This window comes from Epinephelus fuscoguttatus, linkage group LG11, assembly GCF_011397635.1.
Source record: "Epinephelus fuscoguttatus linkage group LG11, E.fuscoguttatus.final_Chr_v1".
In the NCBI taxonomy this organism is placed as follows: domain Eukaryota; kingdom Metazoa; phylum Chordata; class Actinopteri; order Perciformes; family Serranidae; genus Epinephelus; species Epinephelus fuscoguttatus.
In genome coordinates, this window is record NC_064762.1 from 41,478,630 (window position 1) to 41,498,123 (window position 19,494).

The window sequence follows — 19,494 nt, forward strand, 5'->3', positions numbered from 1 at the left end:
CACTGTTGTGATGCTGGATGCTGTTAAACAATAATGGTGACCGGCCATGTGTCATACCGATGTGAAAGGACAGCTTTTTTCGTTGGTGTCTGACCGACGGTTTTCAGTGACTTCAGAGTGAGACCAGGTTGGAGGAAAAGTCAGAGAATCACCCAAGTCATTGCAATTCATCCTAAAGGGAGTGAGAAGGTGTACCATATTTTAAGGCAGTGCATCCAATCGGCCAATGTGATAAACGAACAACATGGACATCATAAAAAGAAAAAACTTGAGTTTGCATACAATGCCACTGTAAAAATGTTAATTTTCATCAGGCAACTTATCAACCTGGAAATGCCAACAGTGTGTTAATTTCAAAACTGTATCTGCTCTATTGGCAAACACGTACACTTCAATGAACATTGTGATACAAGTGAAAACAATTCATGAACATTGACATTTGCTTCTGATTCACTGAAAATGCATCCATGGCCACATATTGGTCCACAGCACAGCAGCGATACCAGTGAAGAACACAGTATTCCTAACAGATGAATTTTTTGACAAGGGGGCTTACCCCCTTTAATGTTTGAATGTGCACATTTTCCTGATGATTACTTCTATGTTCTCTAAATGAAGGCTTTATGTCATAATTCCCTGCCTGCAAAATAACATTTTATATCAAGCGCTATCATTTAGTGGCAGCTGTCACTATTTCATGTTCATTCAGCTTTTAACATTTGTCTAGTTAATGAGCCGAAATTGACTTTGTGTGTGTGTGTGTGTGTGTGTGTGTGCTTATGCCTTTGTGTGTTGGTAAATACAAAGCATGCCTGGGAAGATGGGAAGAACAAATACAATAGAATGATTAGACCTGTACACATAAAGCAAGGTAGCACGCAGGTAGCAGCATACAACATCATGCTATAGACCACAGGGTTTGTATGGAAAACCTGTATACATCTTGTAAGAGAAAAGTGCTTGTTACTGGAGTGCATCACATTTGACAAGGCCTCCCTGTGACACAAACAAGTTCAGGAGAGAAAAAAAGGAAGAATAAAAGGTAAGAGTTTGGAGGGGAAAGATCACATTCTGAGGAGAACTCCGTTAGTCAGGCAGGGCTTCATTATCATTCAAAGGTCTGTGAGGGCATGCAAAATTTTGCCATGTGTGATATTTAATGCCTGTGTTTGTGTTAGTGTGTGCAGTAAAATTTATTGTGAAGGTGTAAAAGGGGTCTTTAGGTTAAAAAGCAGGCGAGTGGAGTGTGTGTGGTTTTTCGGGGAGCTGTGAAGAAGGGTCATTGTCACAAGGCAAGAAAACAGAAGCAAGCCTCATGAAGCAGGTTTTAGGTCACTTCACCTCCAATTCAACCAGTTTTGTACATGGTATATAAATTCAACATTTTAATAGTGGCTCACTGTTTATACTGACCATCACCATCTATAAAAAGTACCTGTTGTTTTCGGCTATTGCATGTCATTAGAATCAAACATTTAAATCCATACACATGAATTATGAGAACCTAAAGTGCAACACACACTGCCGCCATACACCGAGCATCAAAACGCCCGCCTCCATTATATTCTATGAACCAACCCACACTGGCGCCGCCATAGTATCAACTCCGGTTGTTTCAAATTTTTAATAAGACGACTTTGATAAGAAACTCACCCGTGAAATCCAGGTTGTTGTTGCCTCAAAGTTTTTCCTCTTCTTCTTCCGTTACTAGCAGTTGGCAACTATTGGCAACTAGTGTAGGTACAGCCACCTAGCGGGCTGGTGTGGGAAATACACGTTGAAGGTGCCACTGCGCGCCGCTGCCAATGTGTGTTGGGGGCGGCACTTAAAGGCCACAGCGCCACACCTGCGGCTGTGTGTGTTGCACTTTACTGACAACAACAGATGATTCTGATTTTCTACAACCTGGGATTTTTTTGTCAAAATTTTCTATTAGTTATAATGGTTGGTTAATATATTAAAATATATATTTATTTTACTTTTAAAATTCAAATAGAAATTTCAAGAAAACCACCCTGTAGAACATGATGGAATTGAAAGGAAGTGGACCCTTGCACTGCTTTGAAGAGAAGTACCTCACTGCTGCTGCTGCTGCTGCTGCTGCCAGTGGTCTCTAACACAGCATGAGCTAAAGCAGGACAGGATGGAGTACAATGGAGAAGCAAGATGGTGTAAATTCAAGGTGAATCATAGTTTACAACCACAGACACCCATTTTAATATTTTGCTGAAGCCACAGTGAAGCGGGTTTAAAATTATTTTTTTCAAAAAAACATTTGAAATGCAAAGGAAAGAAAAGGACACATATTTTGAAATAAATTAGCTAAAATAATAAAAACCACTATGGTCCTTCATTCACCAAAAGGTGAACCTAAAACAGGTGACTTAACATCGTCCACTAATTGATGTAGGTACTGGTATGAAAATGGATGAGAAATGAATGAGCATATAGCATTAGCTCTTCTTCCCTAAGTTACACCACTATACCATGCCAGGAGGGAGCACACTATAATCTCATTGTCTATATGTACTGGAGGTTTAAGTAGCCTATACTATGGCTGTCAGTGAGAAACATAATTTGCAAAGGCCATCTATTAAATGTGACAATCGTGCCACATTACACATACTGTGAATAGTTAAGTAGAAGATGAACTGATCTCCCAAAGGCATGGCATCAAAGATGACACATTTCTTCAGTAGTTTAAGCAAGATTACCTTTTTATTCAATCCTTTACAGTTTGAAAATAACAAAAAAGATAAAGTTTGGGTTAATTGAAGCCATTCTTCCCTCTACCTGTGAAATGTTCCCTGTGCCACTGGCTGCAAGACAAGCCCAAAGCATGATTGATCCAGGTGTTCATTTTATGAAATGCTGCTCCCTTTTTCTCCAAACATACATTTGCTTATTGCATCCAAAAAGTTCTATTTTAACTTCACATCACTCCACAGGATTTGTTTCCAAAATGCATCAGGCTTGTGGTGATATTTCTTTGCAAACTTCTGACACTGAATTTTGTAGTGAGGACACAGGGAAATTTTCTGCATAGTAGAACAATGCACCACCACTCTAGAGTCTGATAAATCTCCCTGCAGGTCTTTTGCAATCAAACTGGGATTTCATTTGCCTTTTTACCAATCCTCTCTCTTAAAGTTTTTTGGTCTTCCAGACCTCAACTTGACCTCCACAGTTCCTGTTAACTGCCATTTCTTAATTTTATAATTAGCTGAGGAAACAGCTACCTTAAAATCCTTTGTTATCTTCTTATAACCTTCTCTTCTTATAGCCTTTTCAGAGTGCCAGACAGCTGTTTAGAGGAGCCCATGGCTGCTGACTGTTGGGACAAGTTTTGAGGAGTCAGAGTATTTATAAAGCTTTGAAATTTGCATCCCCTGGCCTTTCCTAATGATGATTGTGAATAAGCCATGGCTCCAACAAGCTAATTATGGTCTAAGACCCTGGTAAAAGTTGTCTGAGAGCTCAAATGTCTTGGGGTGCCCAAACTCTTGCATGGTCCTCCTTTTGATTTTTCACTCTAAAATTGTACAAAACAAAAATAGTACACTGATCTTGCTTAAAATATTGATGTCCACGATATCTTGAACTTCCTGCTTTTTGGAGATCACTTTATCTTCTACTTACTTAACTATTCATGGTAAAAGACATTTTGATCATGGGTGACCCAACTTGCGATTGTATATGAAGGGGTCATGGGTTAAAAAAGTAAAGACATCCTCTTGTTGATAATATCAGTATTATATTAGCTGTAGCTGAAAGAACATGGTGCTTTTGCTAAGGGAATGAAATCAGGTATTTTGCAATCTAATAAGAAAACAATTCACATTATCTTGAAAAATACCTAAAAAATCTTAGCATTAACAAGAAACAGCACCTCATCTGTGCTGTGATAAACATGTTCACACTGTAAAAGCACCTTCTTCCTAATAGGACATAGCAGCAGCACATCATTTCTCTGCAAGGATAGGACTGGCTTTTATGTGTCAAATGTTTACTCACAGGATTATCACACACATACAACAACAACTCCATGTTAAAGTTGCAATCCTTTTTGGGTAAAGGAATAATTTATCATCAAAAAAAGTCTTCTGTGCTAATGTTGACATGTCAACAATCAGTAACTGACATGGTTCCACACCAATCTCAAGAACTTCAAAGCTAAAATCCATGTAGGCCCTGTCTTTGTAAATGGATATTTTTCACTACGTTTGGGCCTCTCATCCACACACAAACAGAGTTTTAGATCACTAAAACAGATACTTTTCAATGTGCCCTCTAAGGTGAAGATCAAAACTCTGATATAATCTACTCAAATTACGCATGCCTACTGCTGTTTTGTGGAATGAGCCAACATTTGAAACAGTAATGGCAGACTACTGGTTTGCTAATGTTTTGTTAGCACAGCTTGGTCTAATGACAACTTTACACTTGAACTCACCACTTCATGAATGAGCTGAGACATCTACCCACCCACTGTATTTGCTCCACCTCAGTGTCTGGGGTTTAAAATCCACTAAAACCGTCAGTTTTGGATCAGGACCAGTCAAACCAGCAGGTGGTGTGACACTTTCCAGAGTGGGATTGTTGTTGATGAGGAGTGAAAGGAAAACTTTTACACATCCAGAGCATCACTCATATGTTTAAGTGAACTTCTTCATTCTTAAATTGAACAGGAATCAGCCGTGATGAGATTGCCAGTAGGTGTTTTTAAAAAGGTACAGCTATTCTGTACACTTCAGAGATAGACAGCTAATGCCTGGACCACAGGCGGGCTCTGATGCTGCTCAGCTCCAGAACATCTAGAGAAAAGGAGTCTTTTGGCTTGCCTATTTTTGCGTGTAACACACATTTTCAGCAACAAATAGGCGAAAAATAAATAGGTGAGCCACATAAAAAGTAAAAATGTTGTTTTGACACTCATATTGACATTTTATCATCTATTACTACACTTTCAATGTTTACGTCTGTCACAGACATGAAAACTATAAGTTTTGTATCAACACTCCCTATTTCCATTTCAAAATTGAAGTCCCCTGACAGTGTTTCTATGGACAGATTCCCTTCATTTGTAAACACAAGGCTTTTTATTGTGAAATATTTGCAGGACCATGTTGTTGATAATGCAGTTGCTTGTATGGCTCCCTAAGTATGTGGAGTACCTTTCAGTTATGGAACTGCAGTAGTAGTAGTAGTAGTAGTGCAGGCAGCTCTGCAGTAGTGCTGCAGCAGCAATGTTGTCTGTGTGAACACTGCACACGTGAGCGCTTGTTGTTGCTGAGTCATTTTAGGGTTCTAGTGTAGACAGAGATATTTTGTAAAATAACATTGTGTGGATGGAATTATTTTTCAAAATGGAGAGGAAAAATATCCATTTACAAAAATATCTGGATATGTTTACACAGGGCCTTGGTCAGCAACCTTTACACAAATCAAGATCAGCTATGGTGGCCATATGAAAGACCATTAGAGTCTTTTTTGTTTTTTTTAGTTTTTCTTATTTTTTAAAAAATGTTATTTTGTCTCAATTAACTACTATAAAATGAAAGGTCAAAAAAGTAAGGATTGTACCTTTAAGTGTTTCCATTGATAAGACCTATTAGAGGGATATATCCAGGTTCCACACACTGCAGCACCCACATGACACATGGAACAAGAATCCGGAGTCATTAATAACAGCATTATTAGACAAGAACAGGGACATTGTGTGAATTATTATCATGTAACAGCACAGCATTACAGCAAAAACATTAGTTTCATAGGCAAAAAAGAAACTGCATTTTCAAAAACACAATCATATACAGAATAACATTCTTACGTATAAAAACAGAAAAACAAACATTTTAACCAATGTATAGCAGTTTTACTCCTCTGCTATCCAATAAGCATTCTGGTAGTGCTCTTCAGTGAAGAATAAAGAATCAAATTCTCCCAACATCACATGCATTAACATTAGTGGGCTAAATACTAACCTAGGTAACCTGACAGATCTACAAAAGGTGAATGAACTTGCATGTGATTGCCAGAGAAATGGTTACTTTATTCAGTGATCTGCACTCACATGTCTTCATCAGAGCTGTGAAATAAACTATGTGATAAAAATAGATTGGGAAACATGATGTGATGTGAGAGTTCATTTTTTAAATTTCCTTATTTACATTTGAACCATTTCCCTTCACAACCTGGTCTAAGTCATGTTTTTTTTAGCATTAGTTTGATTGCATAGTTTTTTACTGTAGCTCTTGTAATCAAATTGACATAATCTCCCTAGATGTAAAATAATCCAATCCAATTATTGTCCCACACTGACTGCAACATGCTCACCAGTAGAGATAGTAGAAAAAGGAGAGGACGAAGAAGGACAGCTTGCACCAGGCCTCCTTTAGGCAGAATTTGAGTGTGTCGCCATTCATCACGGATGCTGGGTCGTAGAGCAGCTCCTTAGTGTCCGTCGGGGAATGGAAGTACCTACCACAGAGGGCAAAGACGACATCGCGGGTAGTTGACCCGTTCCAGACCCCCGGGGAGAGGGGGGACGCAGGGAGGTATGAACGAAGGTGGGGAGAGAATGGAAGGAAATGGGGAAGGAAAATGTATGGAAAAAGATGGCACGATGAGTTAGGGGAGCACCATCATGCGGCAGACATGGGTGAAATAGATGAATCTGTGGAAAGTGACTGTTCGACTGTCCACAGTTAAGCAACTGTAACTAGGCACAGCAGGCCTGCCAAGCTTTGGATTTCTCCACATTCTTCAGTAGGGTGCATAGTAAAAGTGCAAGGAATTGATTAAATAAAATCTGTTTTAATGTTAGCTGCAAATGTTAGCATGCTTATGACCTTTTGTAAAAAAAAAAAAAAAAAAAAAACTAGCATTACTTTTAAATCTTAGTAGCACAGCTAAATATCTTTAACTGTGGGGCTACAGGTTATGTTAGAAAAAGCTTCGTCCATGGCCGTCAGATCCATTATGAGAGCCAGATTGCTAGTGTTTGAGGATTTAGGACAGGGGCAGACAACCTGTGGCTCCCGAGTCACATGATGCTCTTTCGCCCCTCTTTAGTGGCTCCCTTTGGCTTTGGCAAAATTATATAGAAATTAATAACAGCTACTTTTTAAAATTTCATTTTTTACTGTCGTAAGCCTTAAGTGATTCTTAGATTCTCAATTGTAAAAATGTGTAGCCATTACACAGAATTAAAAAATGTTTTTACATTTCATCAACTAAATGTTCGTCATATGGCCTATCACCTTTTCCTTTGAATTTTGCTGAACCTCAGTGGTGGTGGTTTATCTTGGATCTCTCTAGCTAAACTAAGCACAGATTCCCAATTGGAAAAAAAAAGTCTTAGCGGACAATAGATAATTTAACAGTGCGTGGACATATTTGTTTGCTTTCACTGCCAACCCAAAAAGTCTGAGTACCAAACAATCATAAATAGCCCACTGCGGAGTAGCCACCTCATGGTAAAACATATTAGTTAATGCTCATTGAGACCTATGTTGATGGGTGATTTTAGAGTGTTACCTTCATTATAAGGCTCAAATATTTTTTGCGGCTCCAGGCAGATTATTTTAGATTTTTTTTTTTTTTCAGATTTATTTCCTTGTTTTATTTTGAAAAGCAAAGGTATACACATGTCCTGGCACAAAAAAATGCCCACCAATGAATGATTAGAGAAAAGTTAAATCAAACATTGATTGAAGAAATTACTTCAAGGTATTAAATCATAAGATCAAATCAGGAGTGAATGAATTCTATTTTTTCTTCATTTATTCATTCAATCTTAAGGCTACTTAAATTAAATTTTGGTCAAATTGTGTGCAAAACTGAAAGAGTGTATTAGTGTCAACTCTCAGTTTTCGAATCATACCCAATTTATGCAATTCCAATTGTTGACTGTTGAGGGACCCCAGTATGCAGAGATATTTGAATACACCATTTTGAAAATGTCAGTGTACCTATTTCCTACACTGAAATTAAGCATACCTTTGGAGCATTATTTGTCTATTATTTGTCTTCTGCTTTTCTGCTCCTTTCATTTTATTGTTCTTTCTGTACCCTGACTTTTTCTTTAGGAGCCCCTGATTTTTGCTGAGACATTCTGACTTGGCTTATCAGGCTGCAGTCCAGCTTGTATTGTCAGTGATTTAAGTCAGTAAATAAATTGTTGTACGTGATACCATTTAAGGGTCAACCATAAACCTTTTCATGAGCCTCCCTTGGCCTCAGGACGGGGTCGGGGTCATTTACTGCTGCTCTTTATTTCCTAGCAGCAGCACTCAACATATACTCATTTGGTTGCATAGCGTTTACTTTGGGGAAAAATCAAGTAGCTAGCTTTGAGTTTTTATCCAGCAGTCGTTTCAGGGTTTGTTTGTTTTTTCACAGATATCAACTGCCTGCTTATGTATGTTTGCCTGGAGAGGGACCAAGGAAGACTGCAATATTTTCAGAAAGAAATAAGGACGAAGCAGGCTTTGGAAATTGTGATTTTTTTTTTTTTTTTTTTGTCATTACAGGCAAAAAGTAGACATCAGTTGCATCACAAAAGTAACTCTAGATAACAGGGGAAAAAATAATGTTTCAATTTTTCCCCAAGGATTGCGTATGGAATACTTTGACTAGTGATGTCATGAGAACCGATACTTGCGATACCTTTTGACTCCATGATGAAAAAAACCCGACGATACTCATTTATTTGAAAAACTGGAAGAACCGATACCAGCGTAAGAATCGGTGCTATGACTCTCCCGGAACTGATGGGGACAGTATACGTCATATAGCATTACAGTCCATGCCTACATTCAGAGCAAGGGGCTGACGAGGAAGAGGAGAGAGTGGCTGCCTGCTAAAGCCCACATTCAGAACCAGTCACCAGTCACAATATACGCAGTTTTAAACACCACTTTGTCCGTTTATTAATTGCTTTTAACTTGTTCCGAATTGCTTTTGAACCATCCGTGCTGTGTTTTGGTCCATGCTGGACGGAGCCTTGTACACAAGCTGTGCAGAGCTAACGATCAGGGATTTCACTCGCAGCAGTACGTGACTGCGCAGCAGCTTGTTCAAGCTGCTCTCTGTGTTGTTGAAATTAAACAAAATAACATGGAACATATCTGCTTATTATGCTGCTGATTTTGATTGGGATATTTTTTGATGAGCTGTATGACATTTAATGGAGTATTGGCTGTGTTTCGTCTACTTCCGTAACACAGCGGTTAGGGTGCGTTTGATTTATTGTACTGGGACGTTTGATTTTTCCACAACTGGACCACGGATGTCAAAAAACGCCATTTGCACCGGGACAGGACAAACAGTAAATGAAACCAACGAAATTCCACACATTCATGTGGTTGGCTCAAATGCTGTTAGCGTGATTTAAATAGTAAATATTTCAATAGTTTATTGAGTTTTTTGCGGTTGCTGATCAATGTTTTTTACAACGAAAAATAGGTAAAGAGGTAAGTAATATCAATTTGTTGATAGAAATGTTATTTTATATGCAAATATTTTAAGTATTTCTTGTTTAAGTAGGACATGGGATCTTAGGAATTTTTTTTAACAGTTGTATTGACTTTGGTATCAAGAATCATGTTATTTTACTGGTATCGGTACCAACTACTGGATTTTTTGTATCGCGACATCCCTAACTTTGACCTAAACACAGAGTAACATAAAGAGTGCTGATGTCCCACATCGGGCTAATTATTTCCATGTCTTCAACATCAAGCATCATAGCTCTAGCGCAACCTGATCTCACAGAAATGCGTGAAATGACCACGACCTCTTAACACCGCATTCCGTGGTGGCAGCATGGGATGGGTTGAAATTACATACCGGTACCATGGAAACAATGCCAATGTAAAGTCAATTAGGATCCTTTGTCGTGGTGGACACACAGAGACACTGATTCAACAACGTCCTGTATACACACAAAAACATGAAAGGGTTCTTGATATTAAAATGGCAAATATATTCTTCTGTTAATAAAAATTATAATATGATAGTTTGGCTGTATTAGATTTGATATATTCAATCGATTTACTTTTTTTACGACACTATTTGACAACTCTCCAAAATATAAAATATCTGAAATTCACCATCATCCCTACTTTTTCTTAACATATTTTATCTAGGTGCAGTGTCATTACTATAGTTCGGCTTTACTAGACATTTGATATATTCAGTAGATGTATCTTTTTACGACTCTATTTTACAACTCTATTTTACAAGCCGCAAAAACCTACCATCCCAAAAATGCTGTTTCTAGTGTATTAGCTAAAATAGAGGTCCTAGGGAATTGTAGTTTTTAAAATTTATAAGTGTTTTTCCTAGATTTGGAAGTTGTAAATACTTAATTGAGAGTACACTGTGGACTTTAAGGGGATGGTAAACACATTTGTGAAATCAGATTTTAAATTTTATCCATATTTTATCCATATCTGACAGCACCCCCAGTTGTTGACTACACTCACATGATAGTTGAGGTCAAGAGCTCTCTATAACAGTTGGTCCCATGTCTGTACCCCCTTTAGTTGCTGAGTTATAAGCCCTCAAACATATACAGAAGTCAAAGTTCAAAGGTCAATGGCTCAAAGCAGGAGCCATGTAGAATCTTCATACTGACATATGTTACTCTCCAGGTTGAGACCTTTCCAATGATGTATTTGGTTTAGCTCTACGACAAAGTTTATTTATTATTTTTTGGACACAAGCCATGTCAGGTCTAGTTTCAGAGAGCACTTTGAAGGCCCAGTGTATAAAATGATTTTTGTTTGTTTCTTTGCTTGTTTCTTCTTTTTTGCTGTAGATATTTACTAAAATGAGTCATCCTCAGACAATAAAATACTACTAAAAAGTAAACCAATAATAACAATAATGAAATAAACAAAAATAATATTAAAATTATACTGAAATTTTAAAATCTATTTACAGAGTGGAATGGTAGCCTAATAGATAACTTAGATAATATTTATTATTGTTTAGAGACTTTATTATTGCTTAGATACTATTTAGCCTATTATTGTATTTACTTTTAGCATGCTCTACTTTTATCTACTGTAGGCTATATGTTTTAATTTATTAAATAACACATTTATTTTATGTTAGGCCTACATCTTAATATTTTATGTCATTTATCATAGTTTAGTTCTTAACTCCAGTGTTTCCTCAGTGGGTGCCGTGTGCACCCAGGGGCGAACGCTGGTTCTGTGGCACTGGCTTGGGGTCCGCTCTCCCGTGGTGGAGTGGAGCGTGGCCGGTTTGCCAGGGGCAGCAGCCACCTCCTGGTGCAGACGGCTCCTTGTGATGGTGTTTCCTCTCTGTTTCTTCCATGCTCAGCCTTATTTTTCTCTTCTTATTTATTTATTTATTAGTGGCGTTTGGATTCGGTTACGGCAAACGGACAGCAATTTGAAATGGAATGAAGCCCACAAACGGCAGACAGTAGCTACAAAACAGTAGTGGAACGCGCCCCATCCACCCACAGCACAATGCTCTTTAAGCCTTACGCTATCAAAAGCTGGCAAGATACATTTATTTTATTTTATGGCCTTGACATTAACCTGTCATATTGTTGAGTTATCAAGGACACTTTGGTGTTTTTGTGTGTATACAGGAATGTTAAAGATATCATTGAGGAAAATGAGGTTGACATGACGTTGTTGAACCAGGGAATCCGTGTGTCCACCACGACAATGGATCCTAACTGACTTTACATTGGCATTGTTTCCGTGGAACCGGCACATAATTTTAACTCATTACGTGCTGCCACCACGGAATGCGGTGTTAAGAGGTCGTGGTCATTTCACGTATTTCTTTGAGATCAGGTTTCTCTAGCATTAGTTTTTTGGCACAGGGATGTTATATGTAGCCACCAAGTGCATATTGAAGACCCCTTTTACAGGGTTCATTACAGGTAATTAATTCATAACAAGTAGTTTTTAATCAGCTCACAGAGTTAATGTTAGTTAGCAAACTAGAACTGCTAAAAACCCTTTTAGACAATGAAACTGATGGTCACCTGCTAGAAATGAGACTTTGATTTTGCCACTGTTATCACTGTGAACTGCATGTGTGCCATGTTAAAAAGGAAAGCTTGACACATGTAACAGTACGTAAGGAACACCCTCTTCATCCACTTACTTTCTGCAAGAATGTTCTAATATGAAGCATTGGATATGATTCAGTTTGGGAGCAACATGTTAAAGTTTCCAATGAGATGGACAAAGTATGATTAAATATTTGAATGGATATGCAATTAGGGCCTGTATTTTCACCCAAGTCAGTTATGTGGTTCTAAAGGTATCAGTGCTGGGGTTTGTTTTAAGTTTCTAAATCCAGTCAGCTCAGTTAGTGAACTACATCTCCATCTGCTGTGCAAAAAAATCAGCCAAACAATGATTTTCAATAAAAAAAAGAATTGTCAATGGAACATTTTCTGTTGTTCCAAATTACAACCATCAATCACTTGCTGACTGATTGAAAACCTGAAGACAAAAAAATCCAACCTATAATAGAAACTGCACATGTAATTGCTCACCTTTCAGCATAACCAATATTTGCAAACATTAACAGCTCTCTTTAAAGCTGTATAAAATGAAGATGTGCAATGTCACCAAAAGAAAAAAACCTGGCAATGATTAATAGCAGAGTGGGTTTAGGGAATTTTGTGGAATTGGGAAATTTTTCCTGGAGTTTTGACACCCCAGTGAGACTTATTTCAGCAGGGCTGTTATACCCATGGAACAAAAAATATGTCACACAGAAAATGAGTACTCAAGAGCCCCCTTTCCACCCTCCACTTTCAGTATGGAACTAAAAGTAACCCCGCAGACATAAGCGGGATTTGTAATACTACTACTAGCCTACTCATGTCACCTATGCCATTGTAAGTATTTTTACTTGTGCAGTGGTGTGACTGTGTCACTGCAGTTACAGCTCCAAAATGCTAGTCTGTGGTGGAGGTTTTTGCAAAGTGCTGTAAGGTTTGGTTGATTCACACACACCCAAAACACACATTAAATATGGCTTAATACAGACAATTTCAAACACAAGTACATAAATTGGCTTCACTATAACTTGCAGCATTCCCAGACAAACACTTGTGTTAATCCGGATACATTTTCCCCACAAATATTACATGCTAATGTCATTAGCACAAGCCTATGGCATTTTACATTATATGGATTAGCCTAGCGGCCTGCGATCTTTCCCGCTTCTCATATAGACAAGGACAACAGCAACATTTAACAGAGGTAATGGCACACAATTTGGCTCCATTACAACTCACAAGATTCACCGACAAAACAACTGTCACACTAAACACATTTTCCAAACAAATACAAAATGCTAACGTTATTAGTGCCAGCCTATGGCATTTTACATTGTTTAAATAAGCCTAGCAACGAGGAGAGATTTCCTCTTCTTTTATAAAATCTGGATAAATCCCAAAGTATAAATCCCAGAAGGATAAATCTCACACAAGACTTAAAATGCTATTTTAGTGGGGGTTTTACTGTCTTCACAGTTTATTGTTTCTTTTTTGTGAAATGAAAGTAAATATAAGCTTTGTTTCCACTCAGAGAAATGGTTTCAGTTTACAGCAACAGACAGGAGGTCTGCGTCACCGTGACTCGTAGTTACATTTCTGGGGAGGTGCACGTCAGGCTACGGTGTAGTCTCTACATTGACGTAAAGCATACGCCATAGCTACAGCGTCGATTCAATGCAGAAGTTTAAATTCCCAAATAGTCCACAGGAATGATGCCTCACAACACTTTTTTTTTGCTCCAAGTGAAGATAAGAATATATGCTGTTCACATAATCCAATTGAAATTAATATATATTTTTAAACTCTTGAAGATCCACTCATTATTAAAAGTGTATGTCATCCAAGAGAGACAATAAAAACTAATAGTCAGAGTTTTCATATTGAAATTTAAGGTGTGTTGATGGATTCATAGCGTCAACTCATTCACTGAGTAATATTACAAGTAAATGTTCCACCTTTAAAGCTGCCAATAGTCAGCCCAGTGAATAGAGTTATTATTTTTTTCAGTCTACAGCTGCTGCCAGATGCAGCAAACATCCTTTCATGTCATAGTTTTGCTGACATATACTTGCCACAGTATGAACAATGGTTACATAAGCTTCAAAACCAGCCATAACTCAGCCCTGAGCAAGAGTGGCCGTCCTCTATTGACCAATCAATGGACTGCAGTGTTTCTAGCTCCACCCTTTAGTACCAGATCTGTGTGCTAGGTACTCCAACAGACGGGTGACCAAAAATTGGGACAGTTTGGAATGATTCTATGGGTACCATCCACAACTCTTCACAGTGGAAATGGAGAAAATATGTACCGAACTGAACTGAACCATACCAGACTGCTTGGTTGAAATGGAGCTATTGAGAGTCACCATGAGAAAACACACAAAAGGAATTTCAGCTGCTGCCTGTTGCCTTTAGAGAGAGCTGTTCATGTACTGGGACATGATTGTCTCGATATTTTTAATGGGAGAAGTTTGCCTGTAATTGACCCCACAGCTGACACAAATGAACAGGATTCTGTAAGAATGGATGACTGGATATTAATGTAACAGACCACTTGCACTAATATAGCTGACTGCTGGTTTTTAGTCATTTAGTCCACAGAGCCCACCACAGAGAATATACATTTTCCAATCATGTTTTGCAGGGTATGATGGGTAATGCAATTCAACCAGGAAGCTGCCATCATTATGCAGCCATAAAAGTGGCTAATGGATAGTTTATGCATGTCCATACATACAGTATGGACATGCATAAACTATCCATTAGCAGTAATTCATGTACATTGGTTGTTCACAACCATGAAATGACCAGACATGTGGTTGTCATTGACAAATTACAATGTACATTCATATTTCTTATGGTCAGTTGACAAGTCATGCATGGATGAAATCTTCAATAATGCACCTGAAAATGAATCTTCATGTATTTGGAGTGTGACATAAGGATTTTGTAACACTTGATGTAATTCCCATGTAGTTCAACAAAATATACATGCACACAGGACTGATGATGAGGTTAAGGAGGATAGCTAATAGTTTAGTTCTAAAATTAGTAAATAAAATGCTGTTAACAATAACAAATAGCTTTTTGTCATAGACATATAGAGATGCTCAATCCGGACATATCACACACACACACACACACACACACACACACACAAAAGAGAAAGAGAGAGACTTTGAGAAGGATTCAGCTGACAAAGCATTTCAAGAAACTACGCTCTTAGAATTTCCCTCTATACCCTCACACATATATTTTAAGAGTTTATTTCTTTTAATAAACAATGAAATATGCCCCATGAACGGACCAGTCAGTTACATAATTTCAGACACTGAGCCACTTTAAACACAGCTAGTGATGAATTCCTCTCCGGCCTGATGGTCAGTGGAGCCATCAGGATTGCCCTGTACATCAGAGTGACTGCTGATGCAGGCCTCGCAGGGCCCAAACTTGATTATTTAAAGGATATGATCACATTTATTTAACTGTCTATACACACTCACATAACCACTGAAACAGCTGTTGCTTTCTGCCGACAGTGCCCATCCATGGCATAGACAGTACAGGCAAATGCTAAGGACACTGTCATCCATAGAGAAAATTCTAAATGTTCACCTTTTACTAATTTTTACTAATACTATTACTACTACTATTATTTTGAAATTTTACATAAGGCCACAACAACATAACTACATAGCAAAGCCTACTTAATAATAGGGAGGCCTGTTTTTCTGGGTTCCTGCCACTCCCCCGGCCCCCTCCCCAGCTCGTTATACATTTTGATACATAGGCCCTACAGGTGGCTATACATATTGCAAAACTCTGTAAAAGTACACCAAAGCATACATTTTCATTTCCAAATATTTATTTGAAAACAAAACCATTCATACTTTGTAGCATCTGTGAAAGTGAAGATTTGATTCTGGAACGTGATCAGTAACTTCACTGGGTGAGAGATGCCGTTCTTCAGGCCGGCCTCCTGGAGACGGGTCCTGACAGCCTTAAATTCTGCCTGTGCCTTTGTAGATCTGCCGAGATGTCAGGATAAATGCAAATTGTATGTCCTCGGAAGGTGAGCTTCCCTCCTCTCTCCCCAACCAGTCGTTGGATGGTAAGCCTCACATCAAAGCTGTGCATCAGCGTAATCATACAGCGGATACCGTCCTTGTTGTAAGGGCCGGTGCGGTGGGCTTAGAGCTTAGATCGGGCCCAAGAAATCCAGCCCGACCCGGCCCGAGCCCGTGCACGTTATGTCCGGGACCGGCCCGGCCCGTCCAATTAACTGTAATTATGGGCTCGAGCCCAATTTAAACCCGACATTTTTCAATAAGTTGGCTGTTATAATTAAGAGTATTAAACCACAATTCTTGTTATTTGAATGACAGAAATATCGGATCTTAATGAATGGCGCAACACGGAAGCATGATTATGTAATAAAACAGGTGTTTATTTTAGGATCCAGGTGGTGAAGGGCTGTGCGCGCACAATGTTGCAACATTGTAACTGAGGGCCGAATTCACAAAAGGATTGCGTGGCTTTTGCGGCCGCTAAACCGGTAAAAATGGAGTCAACAGATGCGGTCTAATTCACAAAGCACGCGCAGAGGGTGAAATGCTCCACTAACTGCGCTGCCAAGCAGATTGTGTCTCGGTGCTCCGGTGTTATCTGCACGTATTGAAATGAGGTAATAAATCTTTGGAAAGCTGGTGCAAACTGGGCGCTCCTCTGTGGAAGCCTCTCGCCCAGACTTTCCAATGATCGTGTCAGCAGTGATCGTCTATTAAATCAATCTGTAAATAATATTTTGACATTATTATTATAATCATTATTACTTTAATGGCATCCGAAGATATTGATGCGTTGAACAGGTGACAGTCTGCGGTCGTTCTCAAAACACACTTCTGTCACGCACTTCAAAAGCAACTTTCAATAATTTATTTTACGAAACGGGGGAAACAAACGTGAACAAAAACGGTTCCATAATTCATATTAAATTCAAAAGATAACAAAAAAAACAGCTACAAATGAGAGGGAATAGTGATAAAGTGGTCAAACTTGGTCAAATCCACAGCCTCAACCCATCCAACACTGTTAGACTGACTGACCAGCAGACATCACTACATGAGGGTATACAGTATTCACTTTGCCAAACAAAGTCTGCCATTGTTGTGCCACGGCGTTCTTGGCGCAAAGCCAGCATTTATACTTTGCCATGTGTGGCTTATTGCAATCAGGGGCAAACTGCACTCAGCTGCCAAACTTTGTGGGCGTGTTTGCGCTGGTATATCATTCGCGCAATATCATTTGTGAATAGGACGTTAAGACGGAGCAAAGGTGCTATCAGCGGCCGCAGTTCTTTGTGAATTCGGCCCTAAGTTTGTTGTAACTTGAGGCTATGTGTCATACAAAGTGTGGGTTAATTTTATTTTTTATAATACTGTAGCGTCCGCCAGGACGTGTGGAAAGGATGACGCAGTTATTCGGCAATTAAACCACCGTTTATTACTGAACAGTACAGGTTACTGTTGGCCGTAACCACGCCAAAACAACCAAGAAACAACAACTTAGCTGTAACTCCATCTGTGCACTCCTGCTCTCTCCTCCAGCTCGCTCATACACACACCAGCACGCGCACTCACACAGCCCTCGTCATCCCCGTCACACTTGCACCCCGCACCTCATTCAGTCCCAAACATGCCATTAACTCACAGAACATTGACATTATAACAGAACATTTATTGCAGGGTCGCTACAATACATAGCCTATAACATTATCAAATCATAGCTTTAAAAAAAAACAAACAAAAAAAAAACGTCATATCTGACCAGGCTCGGCCTGGGCCCGTCAGAGGGAGGGGGGCTGCCGGGTCTTGATCTTTAAAATTAGTTTCAAAAATCACAGACAGCAGGATTCTTGAGAAGAGTTTTCATTATTTTCAGACCACATACACATTAATATGACCATCCATGTTATTCTGTACGATGATGCCTTAGAAGAACTGACCATTAACTAAGAGTTAGTTCCTCATTAGTTCCTCAGTAACTACTCCTCTTAAATTTGATCAGGGGTTACTGAAGAACTGACCATTAACTAATAGTTAGTTCATCATTAGTTCCTGAAGAACTGACCATTAACTAATAGTTAGTTCATCATTAGTTCCTCAGTAACTACTCTAATTTTGTGTACTTAGTTCCTCAGTAACTAATAATTTTCTTGATCTCCACGCCCCCCCTCAAAACCTGGACGGTCACCTTCCTCATTAGTTCCTCAGTAACTACTCTAATTTTGTGTACCTTAGTTCCTCAGTAACTAATAATTTTCTTGATCTCCACACCCCCCTTAAAACCAGGACGTTCAACTTACTGCACTCAGCCCCCTGGTATCCCAGTGAGCTGCAGAAGATAAGGACAGCTGGGCGTGCCCTTGAGAAGCGCTATGTGGCCTTAGGCCTGACTGTCCACAAACAAGCTTACAGAGAACACCAGAAGGCTTACGCTAAGTCCCTCAGGGCTCCACGGACACAATTCTACTTCAACATCATAAACAATAGCTCTGGAAACTTCAAGGAACTTTTCTCCACTGTAAACCATCTGCTCAAACCCCAAATTCCACAACAGACAGTGGCCACAGAAAAGAGGTGCAATGATTTCATCACCTTTTTCAGGTAGAAGGGGAACAACATCCGCTCTCACCTCTGTAGCTCCCCTGCCTCACCTGTTTGGGTTGTGGAACCACAACCTGGGGTTACTAAACCTCTATGCTGCTTCTCCACCATTACACAGCAAGAGGTTGAAGATATCATCAACAAAATGAAGCCGACCACCAGTGCCCTGGACCCTTTCCCCACAGCCCTGGTGAAATCCAACCTCCCTGTTCTAAGCCCCCTTATCACCAAGATCATCAACCACTCCCTCCAAGCTGGCCATGTCCCATTTCTCCTGAAAGCTACTGTCATCAGACCACTTCTCAAAAAACCCACCCTAGATTCTAACATCCTCTCAAACTACTAGCCTATTTCCAACCTTACTTTCATCTCCAAAGTATTAGAAAAAGCCGTTTCCGCTCAACTCCAGAACCATCTCAAACAAAACAATCTGTTCAAAAACTTCCAGTCTGGTTTCTGCCCTGGCCATAACACGGAAACGGCTCTGGGAAGTGTCACCAACGACCCCCTGATGACATCAGACACTGGCTCTACATCCCTCCTCATCCTCCTGGACTTTACAGCGGCATTCGACACCATAGATCACAACATCCTCCTCCACCGTTTGCAATCCACCATTGGCATCTCTGACTCCGCTCACATCTGCTTCACTACATATCTCACCGGCAGAACTGAGTATGTTGCAATCGGAAAGGCAAAAACTCTCACCCATAATGTCACATGTGGTGTCCCCCAAGGTTCATTGTTGGGTCCCACCCTGTT

The 19,494-nt window shown here is 39.4% G+C and overlaps 1 protein-coding gene across 4 annotated transcripts in view; it reads right to left on the bottom strand.

Moving 5' to 3' along the window:
* The window catches only part of cnih3 (cornichon family AMPA receptor auxiliary protein 3), a 284,350-nt gene that overhangs the window by 8,231 nt on the left and 256,625 nt on the right, over window positions 1–19,494 (bottom strand). Inside the window, exons 5-6 of one of the 4 annotated variants that reach the window (XM_049590757.1) lie at window positions 6,337–6,483; window positions 5,584–5,639 (exon numbers count right to left, since the gene is read on the bottom strand). In XM_049590757.1, coding sequence (XP_049446714.1) covers window positions 5,612–5,639; window positions 6,337–6,483 — 175 coding nt within the window. In that variant the 3' untranslated portion in view covers window positions 5,584–5,611. The other 3 variants (XM_049590755.1, XM_049590756.1, XM_049590758.1) reach the window with 3 other exon arrangements.